The sequence below is a fragment of the Pocillopora verrucosa genome, chromosome 5, assembly GCF_036669915.1.
Source record: "Pocillopora verrucosa isolate sample1 chromosome 5, ASM3666991v2, whole genome shotgun sequence".
NCBI lineage: Eukaryota > Metazoa > Cnidaria > Anthozoa > Scleractinia > Pocilloporidae > Pocillopora > Pocillopora verrucosa.
The window spans coordinates 1,316,367-1,337,198 of NC_089316.1; the positions used below are offsets into that span (position 1 = coordinate 1,316,367).

At 36.0% G+C, this 20,832-nt stretch overlaps 3 protein-coding genes across 4 annotated transcripts; 2 read left to right on the forward strand and 1 right to left on the reverse strand.

The window, feature by feature from the left end:
• Positions 1-87: 87 nt before the first annotated feature.
• On the forward strand, positions 88-6,017 carry LOC131783319 (AP-1 complex-associated regulatory protein). The gene is made up of 9 exons (XM_059100047.2): positions 88-439; positions 525-570; positions 1,588-1,608; positions 1,921-1,943; positions 2,510-2,648; positions 2,797-2,856; positions 3,308-3,411; positions 3,914-3,996; positions 4,789-6,017. Exons 1-9 carry the CDS (start codon positions 357-359, stop codon positions 4,929-4,931), a joined length of 702 nt encoding a protein of 233 aa, XP_058956030.1. The 5' UTR covers positions 88-356; the 3' UTR covers positions 4,932-6,017.
• LOC131783318 (ralA-binding protein 1-like) lies at positions 5,480-16,504 on the reverse strand. 2 transcript variants are annotated; one of them, XM_059100044.2, is made up of 17 exons: positions 16,252-16,504; positions 14,772-14,926; positions 14,180-14,293; positions 13,893-13,970; positions 13,029-13,154; positions 12,644-12,762; positions 11,945-12,075; positions 11,533-11,601; positions 10,539-10,623; positions 10,189-10,251; positions 9,623-9,737; positions 9,208-9,260; positions 8,925-8,996; positions 8,160-8,252; positions 7,711-7,773; positions 7,447-7,586; positions 5,480-7,021 (listed from the first exon to the last, which is right to left on the reverse strand). In XM_059100044.2, exons 1-17 carry the CDS (start codon positions 16,365-16,367, stop codon positions 6,982-6,984), a joined length of 1,632 nt encoding a protein of 543 aa, XP_058956027.2. In that variant the 5' UTR covers positions 16,368-16,504; the 3' UTR covers positions 5,480-6,981. The 2 variants fall into 2 exon arrangements, with proteins under 2 accessions (XP_058956027.2, XP_058956026.2); XM_059100043.2 differs by having other exon boundaries at positions 5,480-7,024.
• Positions 16,505-16,578: 74 nt separating this feature from the next.
• Positions 16,579-20,723, forward strand: LOC131783315 (cilia-and flagella-associated protein 96-like). The gene is made up of 6 exons (XM_059100041.2): positions 16,579-16,830; positions 17,515-17,731; positions 18,260-18,473; positions 19,080-19,182; positions 19,417-19,493; positions 20,045-20,723. The coding sequence occupies exons 1-6, from the start codon at positions 16,731-16,733 to the stop codon at positions 20,261-20,263; spliced, it is 930 nt and encodes a 309-aa protein (XP_058956024.1). The 5' UTR covers positions 16,579-16,730; the 3' UTR covers positions 20,264-20,723.
• The last annotated feature ends 109 nt before the right edge of the window (positions 20,724-20,832 follow it).

Genomic DNA, 20,832 nt, shown 5'->3' on the forward strand with positions numbered 1-20,832 from the left:
GCAATATATTTGTACAGAGGTGTGTTTAGCCAAAATAATATATTGTGTAATTATCACATAGTGCTTTGGCTGGAAGAAGGAGCATAGAGACATTCGAAACACCAAAATCTCAGAGACTCCACATAAGCTTTTACATTGTATCAAAAACTTCTATTTGATTTCACATGCTTTTTTAATTTTTTGTTACATTTGGTGTAAATTTAGGCAACAAAGCGAAAGAAGGTTTGCACGGCTTTGTGGGTAACCATTAGTCACCAGCAGTCATGTGCCACGCATATGACGGAAATTTCGCTACAACAACAGCTGAGATCGTCGACAATGACCACAATATATAAATAGAAACTCCGGAATTCAAAATGGCTAGCTGTATGAGAGGATGCTGGGGTGTATTCAGCGAAGAATTAAGGAAATTACGCCGGCCGGCACATCTTCGAGGAAGGTAAATTGTGATATAGCCTTGTTGAAATTGCAGTTGTTGTATTTTTGTAGCCGGTAGTTCAAGTTGTGTCATCGTCGATTCACAGGACTTACAGACGTGCAAGATATAGTGAGAAGGAATTGAGTATCGAGGTAAGATCCCTTGTTACTTACGAGTTAAGACTGGATGTCCAAACATTGTATTGAGCAGGACTTTCAAGCTGACTTGATTGACTCAGCTCTTTTGTATCGACTTGTGAGAAAATGAAAGTAATTAACGCAGTAGATAGTTGCCTTCATGAGTCAAAATTTTCCAGGGTTAGAAGGGTCAAGTGTGGTGAGGTGGGGGCAGGGGAGAGGACTGCTTTTACAGCCAAAAATAAAAAAAAAGAAAAGTCGCTAGGTTTGGAAATCTACTAGAAAAACCTTTCCAACATGTTATCACCCTCCCCTTCCCAGAGCAATGCTCCATGATAAGTTAGCAAAACTGAGGGGGGTGGGGAAGAGTGATTTTTATAATCCTACCCCCCATCCCTTCTTTTAAAATGTTACTCATTAACAACATAGAAATGTCCACAATTTTGCTTTACTCTCCTACTTGCTGTTGTCTTTCAACTTCCTGTTTTCACCTCTTACCTCTTGTGACTCTCCCATCTAACCACTCCCCCCCCCCCAAAAAAAAATGTTTCCTCACCTAGTTCCATATCAGACCTTCTTCTCCCTTGAAAGTCAGTTTGCTGAAAGGTCAAGAGAAATTCACCTCAAGCAACCTGTGATAGACCACTAAATTCTCCTTAAAAAAAACTCATGTTTTATATTGGAACACAAGGAGAATATATGGGTGCATTGAAAATCACTTAAAGCTTTATCTGCCTCTCACCCATTAACTTAAATAGAAGTGATCCTTTAATTTTACCACGTGACTCCACCCCTCTTGTCAGAAAAAAAATTGACACCAATTCTGTGGCATGTTTTCATGAGTTGTTTTTTCTTAAATGGCTCTGGAAAGGCAATTAATAGCGAGTATGTGAAAGAGCTTCTTAGAATCTCAAATACTGGTACTTCTAGCAGTGCCCTAGAAGCTTGCTTTCTGCAGCACCTCTATAGGTAATTTAACCCCTAAATCTTCCAAATGTGAACTGATCATCATGAAAATCTTTTTTCTTCCAGTTTGAAAATTTGATTGATGAGGTATGTCTTCCAAGTGTTTCCTTGTGATACAATAAGCCTGATGAGTGTTTTCATGGAATATTCCTTCAAATTTTTAATTAAGCAGTGTGTATAATTGTTAATTAGAGTATAGTCCCCTTGTGAAATGTAACACATGCGAGGAAGAAATAATTTAATTGGGAGAAATTTATTAATCACTTGTAGTCACTCTAAAGGACAAAAATCAATGTTTATTACTGATTAATAATTGGTTGATCTCACAAATAAATCAGTAAATGAAGGGATCCTAAAATATATCTTTGAAATAACAAAATCTTCTTTTTTAATTTTCAGGAGGACTTCAATCCCCGTCCCAGGTAAGTGAAAAATGAATGTCAAACATTCGGTTTTGTAAACTGCTTTCAAATATCTTGATTCTTTCCAACCTTACATCAGTATACATATTCTCTGTACTGTTCCCTGTACAATCCCTTAGGTGCTTAGGAGGAGAATTTGTTTCATAATGCAGAGCTTCTCTAGTTGGTGGCCATTTCCTTTATTCTCATGACCTTGATGTGTGATTTGGGGTTGATATTGTTAGGAGAAATTAGATGCTAGTCACTCTTAGGGGTTAGAGGGTTAACCCTTTAACTCCCATGAGGTACCAAGACAAAATTTCTCCTTACCATATCAATACAATATCGGGCAGACAAGTGATGAGAATAAAGAAAAATATTAACTAGGGGATAATTTGTGGATCCAATACTAAATTCTTCAAACTTACATCACAAGAACTATATGACAGACAGTAAGGATAATAATTACTAATGAGATCTTGGGAGTTAAAGGGTTAAATAACCCATGGAACCCTAGGAGTGACAAGAATCTATGTGTTGTAGATGTAAGCTGGATATGTGATGTTTTTCCTGTTTCTCATTTCCAGACGGATTTTAACAGAAACAGAAACAGAACTGATCACACAGAAGAGATACAATGACCTGGTTGAACAGCAGAAGAAAGTAGATGCAGAAATTGATGCACAGTTATCTCGACGAGAAGAGGATTTACGACTTGAAGAGGAGGTGATTTTGATAGTTTCTCACATCTTAAATAATTGATTGCTATTTATATCAAATTCTCACCTCGAAAAACTCCTCCCCCACCCCATCTAAATCCTTCAAAAAGTTTATCTGAATGTTTATTAATTCATGCATACATTGGTTTTTTAAGGCATACTATGAGGCTAAAAGAGAAGCAGCACGTGTGGCTAAACAGGCCAGACAGATGGAGGTAAGAAAATTCTTCTGACTTCCTATTTTGCCACCAGTGCAGGCATTTTCTGTCTCAACTTTTGCTCTTATTCAACACCTAATATGCCAGTTTTTGAACCAGGAAGAATGTCAAGGAAAAACTTGCTATGGGTGAGAACATAAGAAATATGTAAAAGTATCAAGGGAAGTTATCTTCAAAAAATTTTCCCTCACAAATCATTGTCAAAGATAAGTTTTCTTGTCTCAGTAGATGTGGTTAGGAATAATTTCTGATAGATTTAGATGAGTAAATGCTCTTTTAACAGTAGTAAAACTATACAATAATCCAAGGAGACCCAGAGGCTGGTAGTGGGTAAAAAGAAAGATGAAACAGAAGTTTTGGATGTATAAAAAACAGCTGTCTGCTTATTTATCTCTGGGTCTCCCAGGATTATATTCAATAGGTTCATTAATAATTTTTACTTGTGTAGGAAAATAAAGCATCAAAAGAAAAGGATAAAAGAGTACGCAGAGGTTTCTTAGAAGATTCATCTTTATCTTCTTGGCTGTCAGATGATGGAGTTAGTGTGGACAGGTATGAGATATTCATTGGCGAGAAAGGCCACTTTCTTAGTTGGCCTGAACATGTTTGAGCTGTGTTACAAAGTATGGTTATTTTGGTTTTAAACTGGGTCAGTTTCGTGGTTTTTGGACTCACTGGTAGCTGCATGCCTCTTGAGGAAAACACCCTTTAGCCCCCCCCACCCCCCCCCCCCCCCCCCCACAATCATTTCATGTGTCAATTTTTTAAACATGCTCAGCAAGTTCTACAGCAAATCTAGCTTGTGAGAAGCCCTCATTATTAGTGCTGCAGGAAGTCCATTTTCTCCACCTGTGGGAAGAGTTTAGGTGATTCAGGGAGAGGTTGCCAGGGGTCTGACTTAAATAATGATTACTAGACCCCTTGAAGACCTCTGGCTGGTTCATTTTGCTTATTGTTCTGGGATGCAGAGAAATTCTTGTACCATAGTTTTTTTTTTCTTTTAATTCTGGGGTAAATAATGTTATTTTTTGCTTCTTTCTTGGTGTGTTCTCAGCAATGATCTCGATGTTGAAGACTTTGACGCCTTTCTAGAGAAAGTAAAAGCACGATCTCTTGGGGGATCCAGTCCCTTCACCTGTAAGTTTGATATTTTGAAATTATGGACTTAAATTTACATCTACAGCTGCTTTTAATCATTAATTTTGAGATATTTCATTCCAATAAACCACACATTCAACTAGAAGAGCCCATCAATCTGGCCCAGTTGAAGTGAAAACAGTGTCAGATATCAGGGAGTTTGGGTCGGCTGATTAATTCTCCTTTAAGAGTTGCTTAAATTTTGTTAGTGCAAAGTTTGAATTAACTCTGTGTGAATCCTTTTGAAATAAAGTACACATTAGTTACTGGTACCGCAATGGTTCAATTAAATGCCACCCTCAAATAAACACTGCATTTTAGGGCTGAAATATTAACAAATGCCATCCTTGAATTAATCCCACATCATCATGCAGCATTTATTTGAATAATAGACTCAAAAAGCACACAGTGATCGATGCTTCAATTGCAGTTGGAACCAGACACAAATCCTTTTGAATGTACCAGCTCTGATGTAGAGAAAGCATGTTCAAAATATCTTTATTCACTTTGTATTGCAGTAGTATTTACATGCAAATTGTGAAATTGAGAACTATATAAAAAATATCTTTTTAGACAAGCACTAAAACATGTTTCTGTTTTTCAAAATAAACACTGCCCTTGCATGAACACCACCCTTTAATAAACACCTTACTAGAATCACAAAAAATCTAATAAACACCATGATGTTTAATCAAAGAAATACAGTACTTTTGTCTCAAAGGAGAGAGCACATTTCACCAGCAAGTATCCTTTCATGACCCATTTATCACTTCATATTGTTTTTGTTTTAAGCTCCTACATCAACCTCACCAAATGCATCATGGGAGGATGCTTTAGCTCAGGGAGTGGAAGCCACCAAGATAGCTGGCAAATCCCTGGATGCCCTGAATGGGTTTTCATCTTCGGTCGATTTGGTGTCAGTTAGTGAGAGGTAGCAGTCCTAATTGGATTTTGTTAAAAGATAAATTAAAGCCTCATAACGTAATGTGGGAAGCAAGTGATTCATTTTTTAGCACGAGGATATGTTATGACTTATGAGTGAGCCAATTTATTTATGATGAGTCATCACCAAGAGCATTGAGCAATTGGCTCTTTCTGAAAAAATCTGTCTGTCACATAGCAACTGCTAAGAATGGAACATCTTTTATATTAAAATTTTAGCCTGGGAAGTAAGACATTTGAATAAATTTGTCGCTAAATTTGCATCATGACAAAAGGGGAGGAATTAATTGTTCTAAAGCTTTGTCATCAAGTAAAGGAAGAGATGTTAAATTCATTTTTACTGGGTTTTTAGTTTTGTAAGAAACCATCTTGATGTATTGGTTGGCTAGTGAAAGACTAGTTGGTTATTAATCAATATTCACAAAAGGTGACAAAGAGCAGGTTAAATGAATTTGTCATTTGTAAACTGTTACAACTACAGGAATATATATACATCCTGTTGTCAAATGCATACTAGATAAAAATAACAACAGAGACATAGTTATAGGTCACAATAGTAAATTTATTTATGAATGAATTAACAAATTTTGTATTTAATACATCTAATAACCTCCTTGAAATGATATTGGGTGTATTGGAATAATATTAATGGCTATGGACATCCCTATTTAATTTACTTTTTTTTATTACTGAGGAATGAGAGCAGAGCTTTGCCCCACACAAACAAACTTTAACCCTTTAACTCCCAGATCAAATTTGTAATTCTCCTTACTGTCAACCATACAATTCTTATAATGTTAGTTCAGAGAATTTAGCATTAGGTCAACTAATCCCCAAATTGATATTTTTCTTTATTCTCATCACTTATCTGGTTGATGTTGTATTGATATTGTAAGGAGAAATTCTGTATTGGTCACTCATGGGAGTTGAAGGGTTGAGCTCACAGGGCTTACTGCACTTTTTTATTGTTTTATAAAACTTAGGCGTGAAATGAGTTTTTAAACAATCTATACATAAATTTACACTGTTCTTGAAAAACAAAATTAGAAATCAGGATCTTACTAATTACAGCCAAGAAAGTGACTGATGAAAAATATTGTTACATTCTTGGAAGATTCAGTCAAAAGGTAGATGAAGTTTGGAAAGCTAATTAAGTAAATAAATGATGCACCCAAGTTACAAAAATCAAAGAAAACTTCAAAGTATTTTTGTAGTAATTAGAGAACCATTTCACTCTCAAGATATGTGACTTCTTGATACCTGTAATTTATTGCAGATTGCAATGTGCTATATTATGTCTTTTGGTTTGGAAGTCTAGAAAATTTGTTTTGTTCTTTATTGAGACAACATATCGTACATGTCAGGATTCTTGAATTTCCTCTTTTTTCCCAGAGCAATTACTTTTCAGAAATTTAGGTATCATTTATCAGTCTTGGGAGTAAAAGATTAATGCAAACAGAACTGTTGTATTATATTGTAACTATGTAGTGACTGTATACTAAAAAATGCAACTTTGTATACCACTAACTTAGTAAAGTTTATATTGCAAACAAAAATTTCATTAATAAAAAGTAAATATCAAACAAGCAAGGAATTTGTTAATTCAATTTTTACACAAATTCTTGATTCACAATTATACTGGTAAGGAAAATTATGAACAGTTAACATATCAGAATTCATTTACTTCAAAATGTTGTAAAAACTATTTATAGTGAATTGTGGGTCCAGAGCATCCTCAAATTTGCAATGAGTTAACCAATTTTATGAGCAGATATGCTGACTGTTATTCAAACCATTTCATCATTACCGACTTATAAAGCTAATACTATAGTATTTATTAGAGGCTTAAGGTGCCACTTTTACATCCAGTACATGACAAAAACTGGCCGAGTAATGGTACAACCTGGTACTTAGCCTGTCAGTGGTGCTACATGGTGTGCCTGTGGTGTGATGCTGATGTGTCCTCAGGTAGTTTTTCATCACTCATTTGAAGGCCAACCAACCAATCCATTGAACAGATCAAGATCTGCACATGCTTTTATATCAAACTGTAGTTACTGTAGAGCTGGAAGTGTTGATTGAGCTGCTAAAAAATAAACAATCCAGGTAGAGTTTCACATGATAATTCTTGTAAAAGAAAAAGTAAATGGAAAAGAAAAAGAATGTACATGTTATTGTGCAGATTTTTTCTTAGCTTAAAACATTTCATAGGAGTTTGATTTTCATTTGTTATTTGCTTACATACAAATGGTCAGAATTCTAAGACAAAACAATTTTGTCCCTAAAAATGCAAGGTTCCAAAGCTAACAACATACCAGACAGAAAATGCAATTTTTAAGTTTCCTTTTCTAGTGATGGATAGTCAAGTAATTTACTTGCCACGATCTTGTCATAGAATTGGTGATGAAAAAACAAAAGTAATTTGCTGAAAACAAAGGAACAGGAAATAAAAATAAACCCTCACAATCCCCAGTTCTGACAAGTTGATAGTGAAACAATGTAAAGTACCTGATTTCTGTGTTCTGATCCTGGAGATCAGGATCTGTCTGCTGCTCTTGCTTGGCTTCAAGAATTTTGATCTGTACCTGAAGCTCTACACAAACTTCTCTTTCGTCATGAATATTACGGCAGAGTTCTGTGTTCTTACGCTGTTTTAAAAATAGAAATTAAATGTGTCAAATTTAAATAGTCAAGTTAGTGTTGAATTCATTTGGTAAGAAGGTATACAGTGAATTTTAGGAAAACAGGAATTGAAAATAAAATGTAGCATACCTCCAGTTCTGCATTTTGTGCAATAAGCTCTGCCAAAATTCTTTCAAGGTCATCCTCATTTTCCTTTATTTTATGAAGTAAAGGATAAATTGTGACAATTATTTTTATAAATTACATTGTAAAGGAAAAAAACTCCAGTGAAGAGCAATTTTCTGATAAAGTGTGTCAAATTCACCAACATGGGATAAATTTTTTTCTCTAAAATTCATGTCTGTAAGAACTCTGTGTATCAGACAAAACACCCTTAAGCCTTGTGCAGAAAGACACCTTGGAATCAGAAAAACTCTCAGCTGAAGAGACCAAGGCGTCCATGAATTAATGAGGTTAAAAATGAGGCGTAAAGGGGGAGCATTAGCCCTTCACCAGGTGCATATAGGTATTTTATTGGTATTCTTCTCAAAGTGTGTGGTGTTTGTAGGCAGAAATAGAACTACCACAGGAAAGGATACAACTTCACTATCAGATGAATCTGAGTCTGAACTTCTGTCTGCAGTGGAGTCTGGATCTTGTTCCCTTACAGCCATAGCAGCTGTTAATTCCATCTGGTGAATGATAACAACATCTCTATTTCACATTACGATCTCATAAAAAACAAACAAAGAAAATACTAACAATTAGAATATTATTAACTAGCTAGCGAAAATTTCACTTGGTGATCAAACTCTTATAATAGAATAAAAAAGAAAAAAGGTAAGCACTTGTTCAATTCTTTAGCTTGCGTATCCTTTGTTAAATATTCTGGCTCATGAAAAGTGGTTTGCAGATTTCCAATCTTTCTTTTCAGGAAAATCATAATTTGTGAATTTCTATATTGGGCACAATCTTGATATTTTCCCAATTACCCTTTAACTCCCAAGATCTGATTGTCAATTCTCCCCTTTAGCTGCTACACATTTCCTTGTAAATTAGTTACCAGAATTTAGTGTTAGATCAAGAAAACAACTTCTGTCCAACACATTTGGGAATTCTCATTACCAGTTTGCTGGATATTGCATGGATATTGAAGGGAGAAGTTACTTGTTAATCACTTTGGAGAGTTAAAGGGTTAACACCTTAGTTTAAATCTGTTATTTCATATTGTTGAATGAATACAAGGTTATCCTGGCAGACAACATCAATCTTGTGTAGAGTAAACATAAACAGGTATAGTTGTCTGTTAAAAAGGTTTTGCCCTAAAATCTTGAAGTTGTAAGAGTTTGAATGTACACACTTACACTCAATCTTTCAATCTCTTTCCTCTCATTTTCAATCCGTGTCCTTAGCTCATTTCCAATTAGAGTCAACTCCTGCCAAAAAAGAAAATGAAAATATTTAGATGGCTACACAGATGTTCAATAGTTGGTCCTCTCAATTGTTCTAAGAGAAATTGTTTGTAACCATAAATGAAGCAGCTTTTGGCATTTTCACACTAATTTCTTTATATGTTTCAATCTGTATTTCAACTTGGAGCACTGCAAATTGAAAAAAATAAAGATCAAAATGTTACCATCCCCTTACTTCTTGCTCAAGTAAAAGTTCTGCTTCAGAGGCTTCTAAAAGTGCAATTAACCCTGAAAATAGATTTTAAAAAAGATTCAGCCATGTCAATTTAATTTGCTTGGGAAATCAAGACAAAACTTAATAGGGTGGGGAGGGGGCTTCTTTGGCTTGCACTCTATCCTCCACAAGTCAAGAAGAAAGCTGGAGGGGCTGGGTGGGGGCTGTAAGGTGCACTCCACTCTACCCCATGTCAGGAAGAAGTTTCAACATCACATGTCCCAAAATTTCAGTAATTTTGTTGAAATAAAAAACATCAAGAAGTCAAGGTTGGTAAAAATAAAGGCAAAACAGCCTATGACAAATTTGAAACATTTCAACAGATCAACATAAGTTTCTTTCCAGTGAAATCGCCCATCATATATGAATAAATTACCATTATCCTCTGCTGGTTTTTCAAAAGGATGTTCCAACTTCTCAACAGTAACTTGAGTTTTCTGGTGTTCCACTGGTTGTGGGGTTTGTGGAATTTTCTTCTTAGCATTCCTAAGCTATGGGGTGAGAAAAAGAAAAGAAAAATTATGTTCTGTCTTGCAAACTAGGAATGATTATGAATATGTTAGCTAAAAATATTATAGAAAACCCTTAACCATGTACAGAGCCACCCTACTGTAATAATTGGATTGTCTATTTTGCAAAAGACACACAAGGAAGACACTGAGCTCACAGTCAAAAGAACTACCTGATACTCTCTAAGAGATATATGTTATTATGTTTAACCCTTTAACTTCCAGAAGTGATTAACATGTCAGTTCTCCCTATAATATCCATAAATTCTCCAGTAAACAGGTAAAGAGAATACTCAAACTTATCAGGTGGAAGTTGTTGTCTTTATGTAACTCTAAAATCTTGTAACTAATTTACAAGGAAAGGTAAAGCAGCAAGAAGGGAGAATTAACACTCAGATCTTGGGAATTAAAGGGTTAATAGTTTAATAGATACCTTTCTCTTGAGAAGGGTCACCTTCCGTTGGACTTCCCAGAGCATTTCATCTTGACCTGCAAACTGTAACACAAACAAACACTCCATGCAGTAAATTAACAAAATTAACACAGAAATTGTAACTTACAGTAATTAGCATCATTCCCAATGACTTTTTTTTTCCATTCGATATCCACAGTAAGAGTAATTGAAAGCAAAGACTGTGTTATATTTGATCAATGGAACCTATGGGCTTAACATGACATCTCATCCAATGGAGAGTAACAGTACTCCTGTGACCCACTTAAAGGTTGAGTGCAAAAATAATCAATGTCATATAACGATTTAAAACTGAAGTAAGTGTTACTTACCTGTAAATTGTCTGTTTTCATGTTGAGATCTTCATGAAGTTGAGAGAGAACTGCCTCTTGTTTGGCCAGTGCTGATGCTATTGCACTGCAGAAATTTTCACAATGATGCATAATTAATCATTTCTGTTATTAATAAGATGGAAAAGTAGTGGCCAGGAAGTGCACGCCTTAGGGTTGATGCCCTAGACTAAGAATCAAAACTTCTTTGCCAGTATTAAGCTGGGTCACTTTGTTCCGTTCTCGGACAAGCCTATTTACATCTATGGTGCCTCTCTCCATCCAAGAATATTTAAATGGGTATTGGAAAACTGTCAGAAAATTGTTTAAAAATGCTAGAGGGTAACCTGTTATAGACTAACAATTAAACATAGTGTAATTCCTCAAATAAGCACCCATGCTCTAATAAGCACCCTCCCCAAATAGGCATCCACCCCCTGGGCCAATATATCAAAAAAGCACCCCCCCCCTCCTCCCTTGCTTTCTAGGATAGGGATACAAGCAAAACCTAAATCTGTTGCCACATTATAATTAGAGCTTTTAAAGCTTCATAACAGCTGAATCAGTACAGGTTAAAAGATTCCTGATAAAAGCGCCCTACTTCAAATAACTGCCCTTTCATTCTGACAAAAAATTTATAAAATAAGCTACGGGTGCTTATTAAAGGAAATGCAGTACTCCTTGTCGCCTCAAAACAAAAAACTAGGAATAAGCTGGGGCAGTAGTGAGCCACTTGATCTTTCAGCAATGATCTTCCACAATCTTTAGAACTACCAGATATATTTTGACTGATTCTTAGTTTAAACCTCTTTTTCTCATAATTTATTTACAACAGTAGGGGAGACCAAGGCTCCTCTAGAATGGGAGGAAAAATAATTTGTTGAGATGCATTTCCATCTGACAGTTACAGGCACTAAAAGCATCTTAGGTGGCTTTCTTCACAGAGCTACAAACAGGTTCGAGTAAAATTGAAATAAACTGCAGTTTATTTTCTTACCCAGGACTACTGGGTAAATCTTCCTCATCCTCATCCATTCTGATGGTCATGGTAAGTGATTCATCGTACCTATCATCATAAATAAAACATCGTAACTCAAAAGAAAAGAAAGCCTTGTAATTGAATGTCTTGAACCAAAAACAAGGTGGATGCATTCATTAAAACCAATCCCTCCTCTCCGCACACCCCCCTTCTTACCTGCACCAACATAGACAACATAGAAACCAGCACAGCCACAAACTCGCTTTTAAATCTTTCCTCACTGGCCCCACCCTACTTCCATCCCACCCCACCCCCCATCCCTGGTAAATACTTTCAGGGACACCAGCAATTGTACTAGACTCACTTTCAGTAGTTCTCCCTTGGGCTACCAGCTGAGGCCATCCTCTCACATAAAAGAACCAATACTCACCTTGTAATTTTTGTATCAGGGAAGAGTTCACCAACATAATTTAGGAAGATGAACAGTACACCATGTCCTATGTTCATTGTTGGACTAAGAACTATGCCAATGTTCTGTAGATTCATTCTGTTTGATGAATACTAGAAAATGAAAGATCACAAAGGTCATTAAATGTTTAAGATGTAAACTTTCAACCTGGTCACCAGACAAAGACAAACAATGTGGCATGTCAATACATAATTAATCAGCCTGACTCTTACATTGTGAGACAAACAATCAAACAATCTTTTAATCTACGTATTTTCTGTGTTGGTTGATCGAAATTCGATTTTCAGGTATTCTTTAGTGTGACAAGGTAAACAATTGGAACTTTCAATGGCGCATGAAGCGCTCAAATTGAAATTAAAATTCCACAACCAAACCTAATAATAATAATAGCCTACACTATTACATCTCACGGAGGTTTGTGAAGTGAAGTTATAACTAACTAGACTTAATTTAACCCTAGCATATAATTTTGCCTTACAATATCACCCCTGGATCACATGAATAAATGAAGGCCACACAAATAAATGAAATGACCATCAACCAAAGAAGCTCTTGATTGTTAAACAAATTCTCCTTGTCAGCACCTTAGTAAATGTATAGAGAACAGTATAGAGAATGTGCATACTGATGTTAGGATGGAGAGAAATCAAATGTTTAAACCTTTTCTATAACATGTGACATATGAGTGAACAGCCAAGCCAACAAGGTCCTGTTGCATGCTGGTAGTTCTGCTAACAGAAGTTTGGCCTTCTCCAGTTGATCTTTTATTTCTTGTGTAGCTGTAAATAATATTCAGACAAAATTTTTATTTATCAAATATTACACATATTGGATCTAAGTAATTATTTCAAGTAATTATTTTAAAAATCAATCAAATTTCAGTGAAGATTGGAAGATTCATTTCAAGAAATCTCACCACAAGTGCCCTGAACTGGTTTTTTTGGTTAACCACTGTTGGTTTGTCAAAGTTGCCCTTCAAAGGCACTAATATCGGTTTGAGATTCATCATATCCACTGTGTAAATGCATGTCTTTTTTTTTTTTACCTGATATTTCGTTGAACTTTGGAAGCAGTGCAGAGGTGAGTATATTTTCAGGTAATTCTCTGATGTACAGCTTGATTAGGCTGGTCACAGCTTCAGCTTCATACTCTGTGAGATCCACTGACTTTCCTAAAAATAAAATGTCCAAATTATAAGGCATTAAAAAATACAAATATAATTAAATGTTTATTTAACAAATATTATCAAATCTAGTGTGGAGACTTAGTAGTTTTGCCCCTATACATTGATCTTTATACACTTCCCGACAAGGAGAATTTGAGAAAGATGTCTTGTCATGAGCATGGGAAAAAGAAAAAATCTGAATCTCCATGAGGGATTGAACCACAGACCTTTGGATTCTGCGCTCCAATGCTCTACCTCTGAGCCATAGAGACTCTACAGTAAGGGAGACCTATTACGAAGTTCATATATGACATGCATCCTGCATACTGCATACTGCTAGGATCAGCAATGTTGATAGCGTCATGTTTGTACATAGAATAAGAGAGCCGGATGGTAAGTTTTAAGCCCAGTAAAGAAGTAGAGAAAGGTGTTTTTCATCTTGTCACAGGCATGGGACAAAGAAAAATTCTGAGTTCCCATGAGGAATCGAACCTCAGGCCTTCTAGGATTCCCTGTCCCGATGCTCTGCCACTGAGCAACAGAGACTCTATGGTGAGCAACACCCATTACGAAGTTCATGAGAATTTGTTTAACCATAAAGGGCTTCTTTAGCTGGTGATCATTTCCTTTATTCTCATAACTTGTTTTATTTGGGATGACACTGTAAGGAGAAATAAGATGCTATCTTAGGGTTCAAGGGATCTATTGCCATATGCCACAATCGTTGAAGAAATGGGAACATACCTTGGTCATACAGTTCTTTTAAGGTGTCCACTTTAGACTTCATTCCAGATACTCTGTAAATCCCTTCAATTTCCAGACCTGAAGATCCAACATTATTTTTAATACAAAGTACATTAAATTCCGTGAAAAACTTCATGAGCTATCGTTAGGCAGCATTTATGGTATAAGCCCTGCCGCAGATGACCATGTCACATTAAATAACATTGAAAAATTTAAACATAATTTGTAGATCAAATGCTTGCAAAGTTTATTTTAAAAGTCCACTCAGTCTTATCTCATCATCTTACAATTTTCTTCAATGTAAACGATCCCCTCTCTGAATACTCTTGGCAGTTCTACTCCATCTGGAAACCTGGATTGTTTGACTGCAACTTCCAAAGGAACTCCAAACACAGCCTTCCCTTGGAGAAGAGAGTACAAAACTAATGTAACTGCCACTTTATATTTGTAATAAACGCTCTCTTCAGTTTCCAGGTAGCAAGTGCTTCAGATATATGTGCAAGACATTAAAAAAACTATTCAGAAAAAAAAAAGCTAAAAAAATTTAATTCCCACTGGAAAAATGAGTTTTTGTGAGGTAGTAAATAAATTCTGTCAGAGTCATTGATGAATGGAACTAGACATATTAACAAAGATTGTGAGAAAAGAACTGCCTTGCACATGATTGTGTAAAGATTTTCTTTCCTCCTCAAAATTTTTTTTTCTTTCAGAACATAGATATTAATGCCTGAATGAGATCTAAATCAATATCAAAAATTTGTTTCTTATGTTATACATGATTTTTCAAATAGTTTGGATGCATTCTGGTTCAAACATGGCTACATGAACGCCATAATTTCTTTGCCCTTTTTTTCTGAAAACAGCTTGGTCCTTGCTTACTTGGTGCCTGAGGAGGTGAGAGTGTTTCTGATTTCTTCTTCTTTTTCTTATCCTTTTCCTTTTCTTTGTTTTCTTTCTCCTTCTTCTGCTTTTTAGGTTTTATGCGAAGAGCCAGTGATCTTGACTTTTCTCTCTTCACTTTCTTGCCTTTAGGTCTTGGAAATTACAACAAAGAGGCACAAAGAACCATGAGACAAAGACAATTTTTCAAACAGTATTCATCACATACCATAAAAAAAACCCTCAGAAAAATACTTAAATGTTGAGTATAATTCACCTTTTAACCGAAGAGAGTTGATAACATCCTCCTTCAAATTCTGAAGAGTTTTTTAATCTCTTTGTAAAGATGAAACAAGTTTGCCTAATCATTATCAGTTTTCTCCTTCACCAAAATCAAACCTGTGTGTATGAATAGTTTTTGTCTCCTTCCATGTCACAGGAAAGACAAAATGAATACATTTACATATTTTAACTCAGCATGTCTGCTAAGTATTGGATTTCCTCTGGGGAAGTTCACTATTCATCCTATGGAAGTGATTAAAAGTAACGTCTCCCTAAAGTTGCAATGCATTGCAAAGTAAATGATTTATGGGAATAGATATTCTTTTCAGCAAGACAGTGTTTTCTTGATGAAATAACATAATATCCTGAATCATTTTGAGAGAAATGTATAGCAGGTGGAAAGGAGAATATCATTCAGATCTTTGGACTAGAACTCTTACCATCTGGATTTATAAGTACATGTGCTTGGGGATAAATTCATATTTATATCTCACTGCAGCTTGGGAATGAAAAAAGCAGTTTACAATATATGAAAACAAATTCAAGTATTTGTATATGTTGCTTGGTTTCTTGTTAGAGTTTGCTCTTAGTTTAGGAGTGGCCAGAAAAGAGCTGAGAACAAGAGGAACCTTTGTTCACACTAACACCTGTTCGGAAAGCCATTGTGCGCCGATTTTATGAATGGAAACGACGAGTGATTGCTTTTTCTTTGTTTTCGTGGGTACATTCATTAAATCAGCAATACTTTTGCCGCTTTACTTCCTGATTGACAGGAAAACGGATTTGAATATCACGCCGAATCAATTAGGGATTACACTCTCCGGAATCCCTTTGAAATTCACTGAATATTTGATCGTTATCACATTAAATGTTTTAAAACAAAAATGACCCAAAAACTGCTCCATTAGCATGTCAGATTCATCCAATATCATGCTCTCGACGGAGTGCGATTAATTGGACAAAATAAAAATTGATAAAAAATTATGTGGAGTAGAGTTACAAATTATAAAATAATACTTTCCTTTCAAATTTTTTTACGAAGGGCGAGGCGAGGTCAAAATATTGATTCGTTGAGGCGTTCAAAATATGTAAACAAAGTTCTTTCTAAGGATTCTGATGACATATTTCCTCTAGCATGTAAAACTGAAAGAGTAAGAAATAAAAGCGACCAACAACCAGAAATTCAATGATCATTTACCTAGCCTCTTCTTCCTCTTCTTCGCCGACGCTGTCATCGTCAGATCGAAAGGCCACATACCCCTTGTCTTTCTTGCTTTCCTTTCTCTCATAGACGTCTTCTTCACGTTCAGCCATCAAATCCGTGGCTGATATATTCTTAAAGATAACAATCGAGAGGGACAGGGATAAATCTCAGCCAGAAAATACAGCGACTCCGGCAGATCTCCAATATTTCAAAGACAATTTTACCTAATCCGCCATTACCAGACTAGCTTTCCCCAGGTCGCCGGGAAAAGAAACTCCAAGGCTAGGTTACTAGGCGGTGAGTTGTTATGACAACGTAAAGTTTCGTGCGAAACACACGCTTTACTGTTGTCGCAAAGTTTTTACTAATTTTTTTACCTCATCAGTTTTAGAGACTTTCAAAATCTCGAAAAAACCTTACTGAACGTTTTTCTTTTATAAGCTGAAAGCTTAACATCAAGTTTGAGACAAAAAATGGCGAAGTTGGATACTAAAAACGATTTGAATCGCGTCGGCTTGTTCAGCGAGCTCGGCTACATCTCAATTGGTGATCCGTTCAAAAGGAAGAGCACAGGTAAGATTTTCAAGCAACATCCTTGGTTAAAATGAAAATTTGAATCAATGAGTAAAGAGCTGCAGTTCAAGAAAACTACTAATTCTACGTAAAATAAACACGCAGATGAAAACCCTAAATTACCATAAGCGTTGGAGATACCTCAGTAAATTAATTTGTTGCAAGTGAAAGATTAGGAAGCATTTTTTCCGCTGGAAAAAAATACGAAAGTTTTTTTTAATGCATTATGGACATTAGAGTTGCAAATCACAACATCCCTCTTGAAGACCCTCAAACGGGGAAAACAGCATCATGTTTATGCATTTTTTTTAACTCTGGTAAAATATTGCGGACGTAATGTATATTGAACCTTTATTGACCGAGTGTGCTTGTTCAATCATGGTTAAATATCGGCCTAATTCACTTTTGGTGTTGTTATGGAACTTGACTGGCTAGTGGTCAGAGAGAGGAACTACAGATCAAAGAGTCAGTTTTGAGTTATGCCCAGATTGCTGATTGGGTACAGACAAACTGTCTAGGGAACCAGACAAATGTTGGCAGTGAAAATTAAGGGGTAACCCCGCAAAGGGCCTGCATCCTATCGAGGTTAGGTGCAGGGGGGGGGGTACTACAGGCAGATCTTTCTAGCTCCTTCACTGATTTTATTTTTTATGTGATACTTTCACCATTATTTCTTTTTTCAAGAATTCAACATGGCTGCTCATAAAGGAAAACAAATGCTACCTGGTGGGAGCAAAACACGATCAGCCCTTCAGGCAGGATATTTTGATCAGAGATTCAACAGAGTCATGGAAGGGGAGGCCTTCACTGATCCTGTAAAGCGGCGTAGACAGGACAAACTAAAGAGCAGTAAGCTTAACATAGGAAAGGCTTTTGTTCCAAGTAGTGGAGAAAAATTACCGTAAGTTTATGTGAGGCTTTGCTGCAATTTTGCAAAATGTTCATTAGAAAAGTGAAACCTTTCATATAGAGACCTTGTATTAACCCTGATAACTCCTAGAAGTGATGAACATCTCAAATCTCCTGAGAATTTCAATACATTGTGCAACAAATTGGTAATAAGAACTGAAGGTTTGATCAGTTGGAGAGTGTCGTCAAGATCAGTTTGCCTCTTTTTGTATCCTTTTAGCTGCATATTACAGAGGAATTATGAGATGCTTTCTGTTTCTCTGTGATATAACACCAAATTCTAATTTATAAGGAAATATATAGCACCTGGAGGGGAGACATGTCAATCAGATCTTGGGATTTCAAGGGTTGTGCTGATGGAAAGGGATGATCTTTAAAATTTTGTCCTGACTTTTTCAACATATACAAACAATGCAATTTAACACCTGAAATGTACCAAGTTTCTCTGCTTTTGTAATACCTGTACCATATCTCATGCATGGATTTAATTTGAAGTACATTTTTTGTTGAATGTGTGCAGTTCAGGAGCAGGAAACCATTATGGAACTTTCAGTGGAGCCATTACAGCTTTTAGCCCTGTGTCCAAGGGGAAAAAACCAACAGAGTCTGCTGGAAAGAACTTCTTGACAAACCCACCCAAGAAGGGGACAGGGTTTGGATATCTGAATGTGACAATTGGTGCCCCACCCAAGTACATGTCTGATGCTTATGAACGTGCAAGAGAGCTGCGAAAGGTAACTGGCCTTATTGTTAGGTTAAACTACCTGTATTCCCTCTTGTTCAGAAATCACAGTTAGCACAGACCTTAATGTTCTTGGTGGCAACAATGTGCATATATTTTTCCACTGATTTCTGTTGACTTTCACCATGAAATTTGCTCAAAAAAGAGAGGAGACTTTGCATGGCCATTATTAATTCATTCTCTTTAATTTCAATCTTCCAAAGCAGATATAGCTTTCCTAGATTTTGAGGAAAAAAGAGAATCTGTGCCTCAAAACACCTATTAGATCAGATGTTGATGGGCTCATTACAGATTACTTCCAGAATTTCCTCACACCACCCACAGCCCCCCTTCCCCACTAACAATTCACAGGTATTCATTCTGTGTACAAGCTGGAGATCTGTTTTTCAACTGTCTTGAAAATCTAAAGGTGTCCCCAAGTGTAATCACGGTGGGTTCCTTGGTTGTCCCAGGATAAAAATTTCACATCTTCCATTAAAAGAAAAAATCCAGACAGGCACAAGCTGATGTAGTTTGTACACCCTGTATGAACCTTTGGGTAAATAAGCACTTAATTGCATGCTCTAAATGATATTTTATTGAATAACTTTTTTAACAGAAAGAGATGGAAGGAAGCCTGAAAGCAAGAAAGGGAGGAGCATATAAACTAAATCTTCATCCTAAGGCCTATTTTGATGGAAATCCCTACAAATCCGACAGACGTAAGCAATGAATATTCAATGCCTTTCAATTAAAGGGCTCTTGAATCAAGTTTTGTTAAAGTCCTTAAAGACATGTGCAAAAGAGCACATTACACTTTCCAGATGACAAGAGCAATAAATTGGTTACTGTACTTATCACCCCCAGAAGCACACTTGTGTAGATTGTTTGGAATATGTCAGTTTTTGTCAATTTTTTTCAAACTCAAATCCTTAATTTGCTTTGTGTTATTTCAGCTCTTCCACCTGTAAAAGAGACTAGGAAACCCCCAGAAGGATTGAAGCCTTTTAAACCCAGTTCTCCAGCAAAAGAGGTAATTAAACTGAACCACTTAAATGAAGAGTTTCTCAGGCAGATCCATGTCCCAGATGGATCTCTTCTCAGTTTCAGTCGCAAGGGGCATTACCTCACAGGATTGGCATTCTTCCAGGAAGGAATGCTAGTCCATGGTTGCCTTAATCCTGTTGGACTACAAGTTGGAAATTCGAAAGAGTTTTGTGACATCCAATAAACTCTGGGAAGTGAGACTTGGCCCTATAAAGGCCTAGTTCATTGTAGACTTTCGGTAACTTGATGAAAGAGCATTGGAGTGCAAAATCCTAAGAGGGACTCAGAATTTTTTCTTTGTCCCATTCTTGTGACAAGATTAAAAAAACACTTTTCTCTTCTTTTACAAGTGTGACAATTTTCTGATTCTTGCTTTTTTAAGTTTCTATTCCTCATCATTTCTTAGTAGGGAAACTAGGATAGGCTCAATCAGAAATGGGCCACTTGGCTTATTTGCCTTCCCCCATGGAAAGTTTACGGGGAAACAAGAAATCTTTCCTGAACAAAATTTGACAATGTTGTTCCTTTTCTTTATAGATTGGTGGTATGAAGGCTGGTTGCTTTGACAGTTACCCATCTCACTCTAATGATCCTTATGCGGTCAAAAAACCAAAAGGTAGTGATGGAACAGAGAAAAGGATCTTCAGACCCTCCCAGGGACCAAAATCAACACGAACGACATCCATCATAAATCAAAATGTAGAACGACGTATCAATAACTTAAACTTCAGACAACCTATCACTGTGTCCATATAATTAGATACACTTGGTAATAATTATGTGAATGCAAAAAAGTTAATTTTGTAAAGGCTAGTGTGTATTAATTCATGTGTTGGGTTTAGCATGTAAGAACAGAAAAGCTTTGAAAATAATGCAAAGTTAGATCGTATATCCAACGGTTTTACTGTACAGGGTATATTTTAATTTTAAAGTGTGAGCAGTTACATAAAGAATAATTGATCGTAACACTGTAAATTAAATTTCCTTTCTTTGTTATACCAAATAGGCCAGATACTTGATGAGGTTGTCAGTTGTAACAACTTCAAATATTTTAGAGAACAATTGAAACTTGTGGTTGCATTTCTGTCACTTGTCAAAAAGGAAGGATCTTTTAAAACTGACAAGTTAATTATTTGTCTTTTGAGTTCTTATGGATACTGTGTGCCTGCTCATCTTCTAAATATGGTAACTATTAAAACTGTTAATAAAATCTCAATTAGTTTTTTCTCACCTATTCTTGAGCACATAAAAGAATGTGTTGTTTATTTGTCTGTTGTAAGATTCTTTCAGAATACATTTTTCTACGAATTTGATCAACCTTTCTC

Coding starts and splice junctions, on each gene's coding strand:
- LOC131783319 (XM_059100047.2), top strand. CDS start 357: ATGGCTAGCTGTATGAGAGGATGCTGGGGTGTATTCAGCGAAGAATTA. Junction 2,857..3,307: donor AACAGGCCAGACAGATGGAG/GTAAGAAAATTC, acceptor TTACTTGTGTAG/GAAAATAAAGCATCAAAAGA. Junction 3,997..4,788: donor GGGATCCAGTCCCTTCACCT/GTAAGTTTGATA, acceptor TTTTGTTTTAAG/CTCCTACATCAACCTCACCA.
- LOC131783318 (XM_059100043.2), bottom strand. CDS start 16,367: ATGGCTGAACGTGAAGAAGACGTCTATGAGAGAAAGGAAAGCAAGAAA. Junction 10,252..10,538: donor TGAAAACAGACAATTTACAG/GTAAGTAACACT, acceptor TTTGTGTTACAG/TTTGCAGGTCAAGATGAAAT. Junction 7,025..7,446: donor GATCAGAACACAGAAATCAG/GTACTTTACATT, acceptor TTTATTTTTTAG/CAGCTCAATCAACACTTCCA.
- LOC131783315 (XM_059100041.2), top strand. CDS start 16,731: ATGGCGAAGTTGGATACTAAAAACGATTTGAATCGCGTCGGCTTGTTC. Junction 16,831..17,514: donor GTTCAAAAGGAAGAGCACAG/GTAAGATTTTCA, acceptor TCTTTTTTCAAG/AATTCAACATGGCTGCTCAT. Junction 18,474..19,079: donor GTGCAAGAGAGCTGCGAAAG/GTAACTGGCCTT, acceptor CTTTTTTAACAG/AAAGAGATGGAAGGAAGCCT.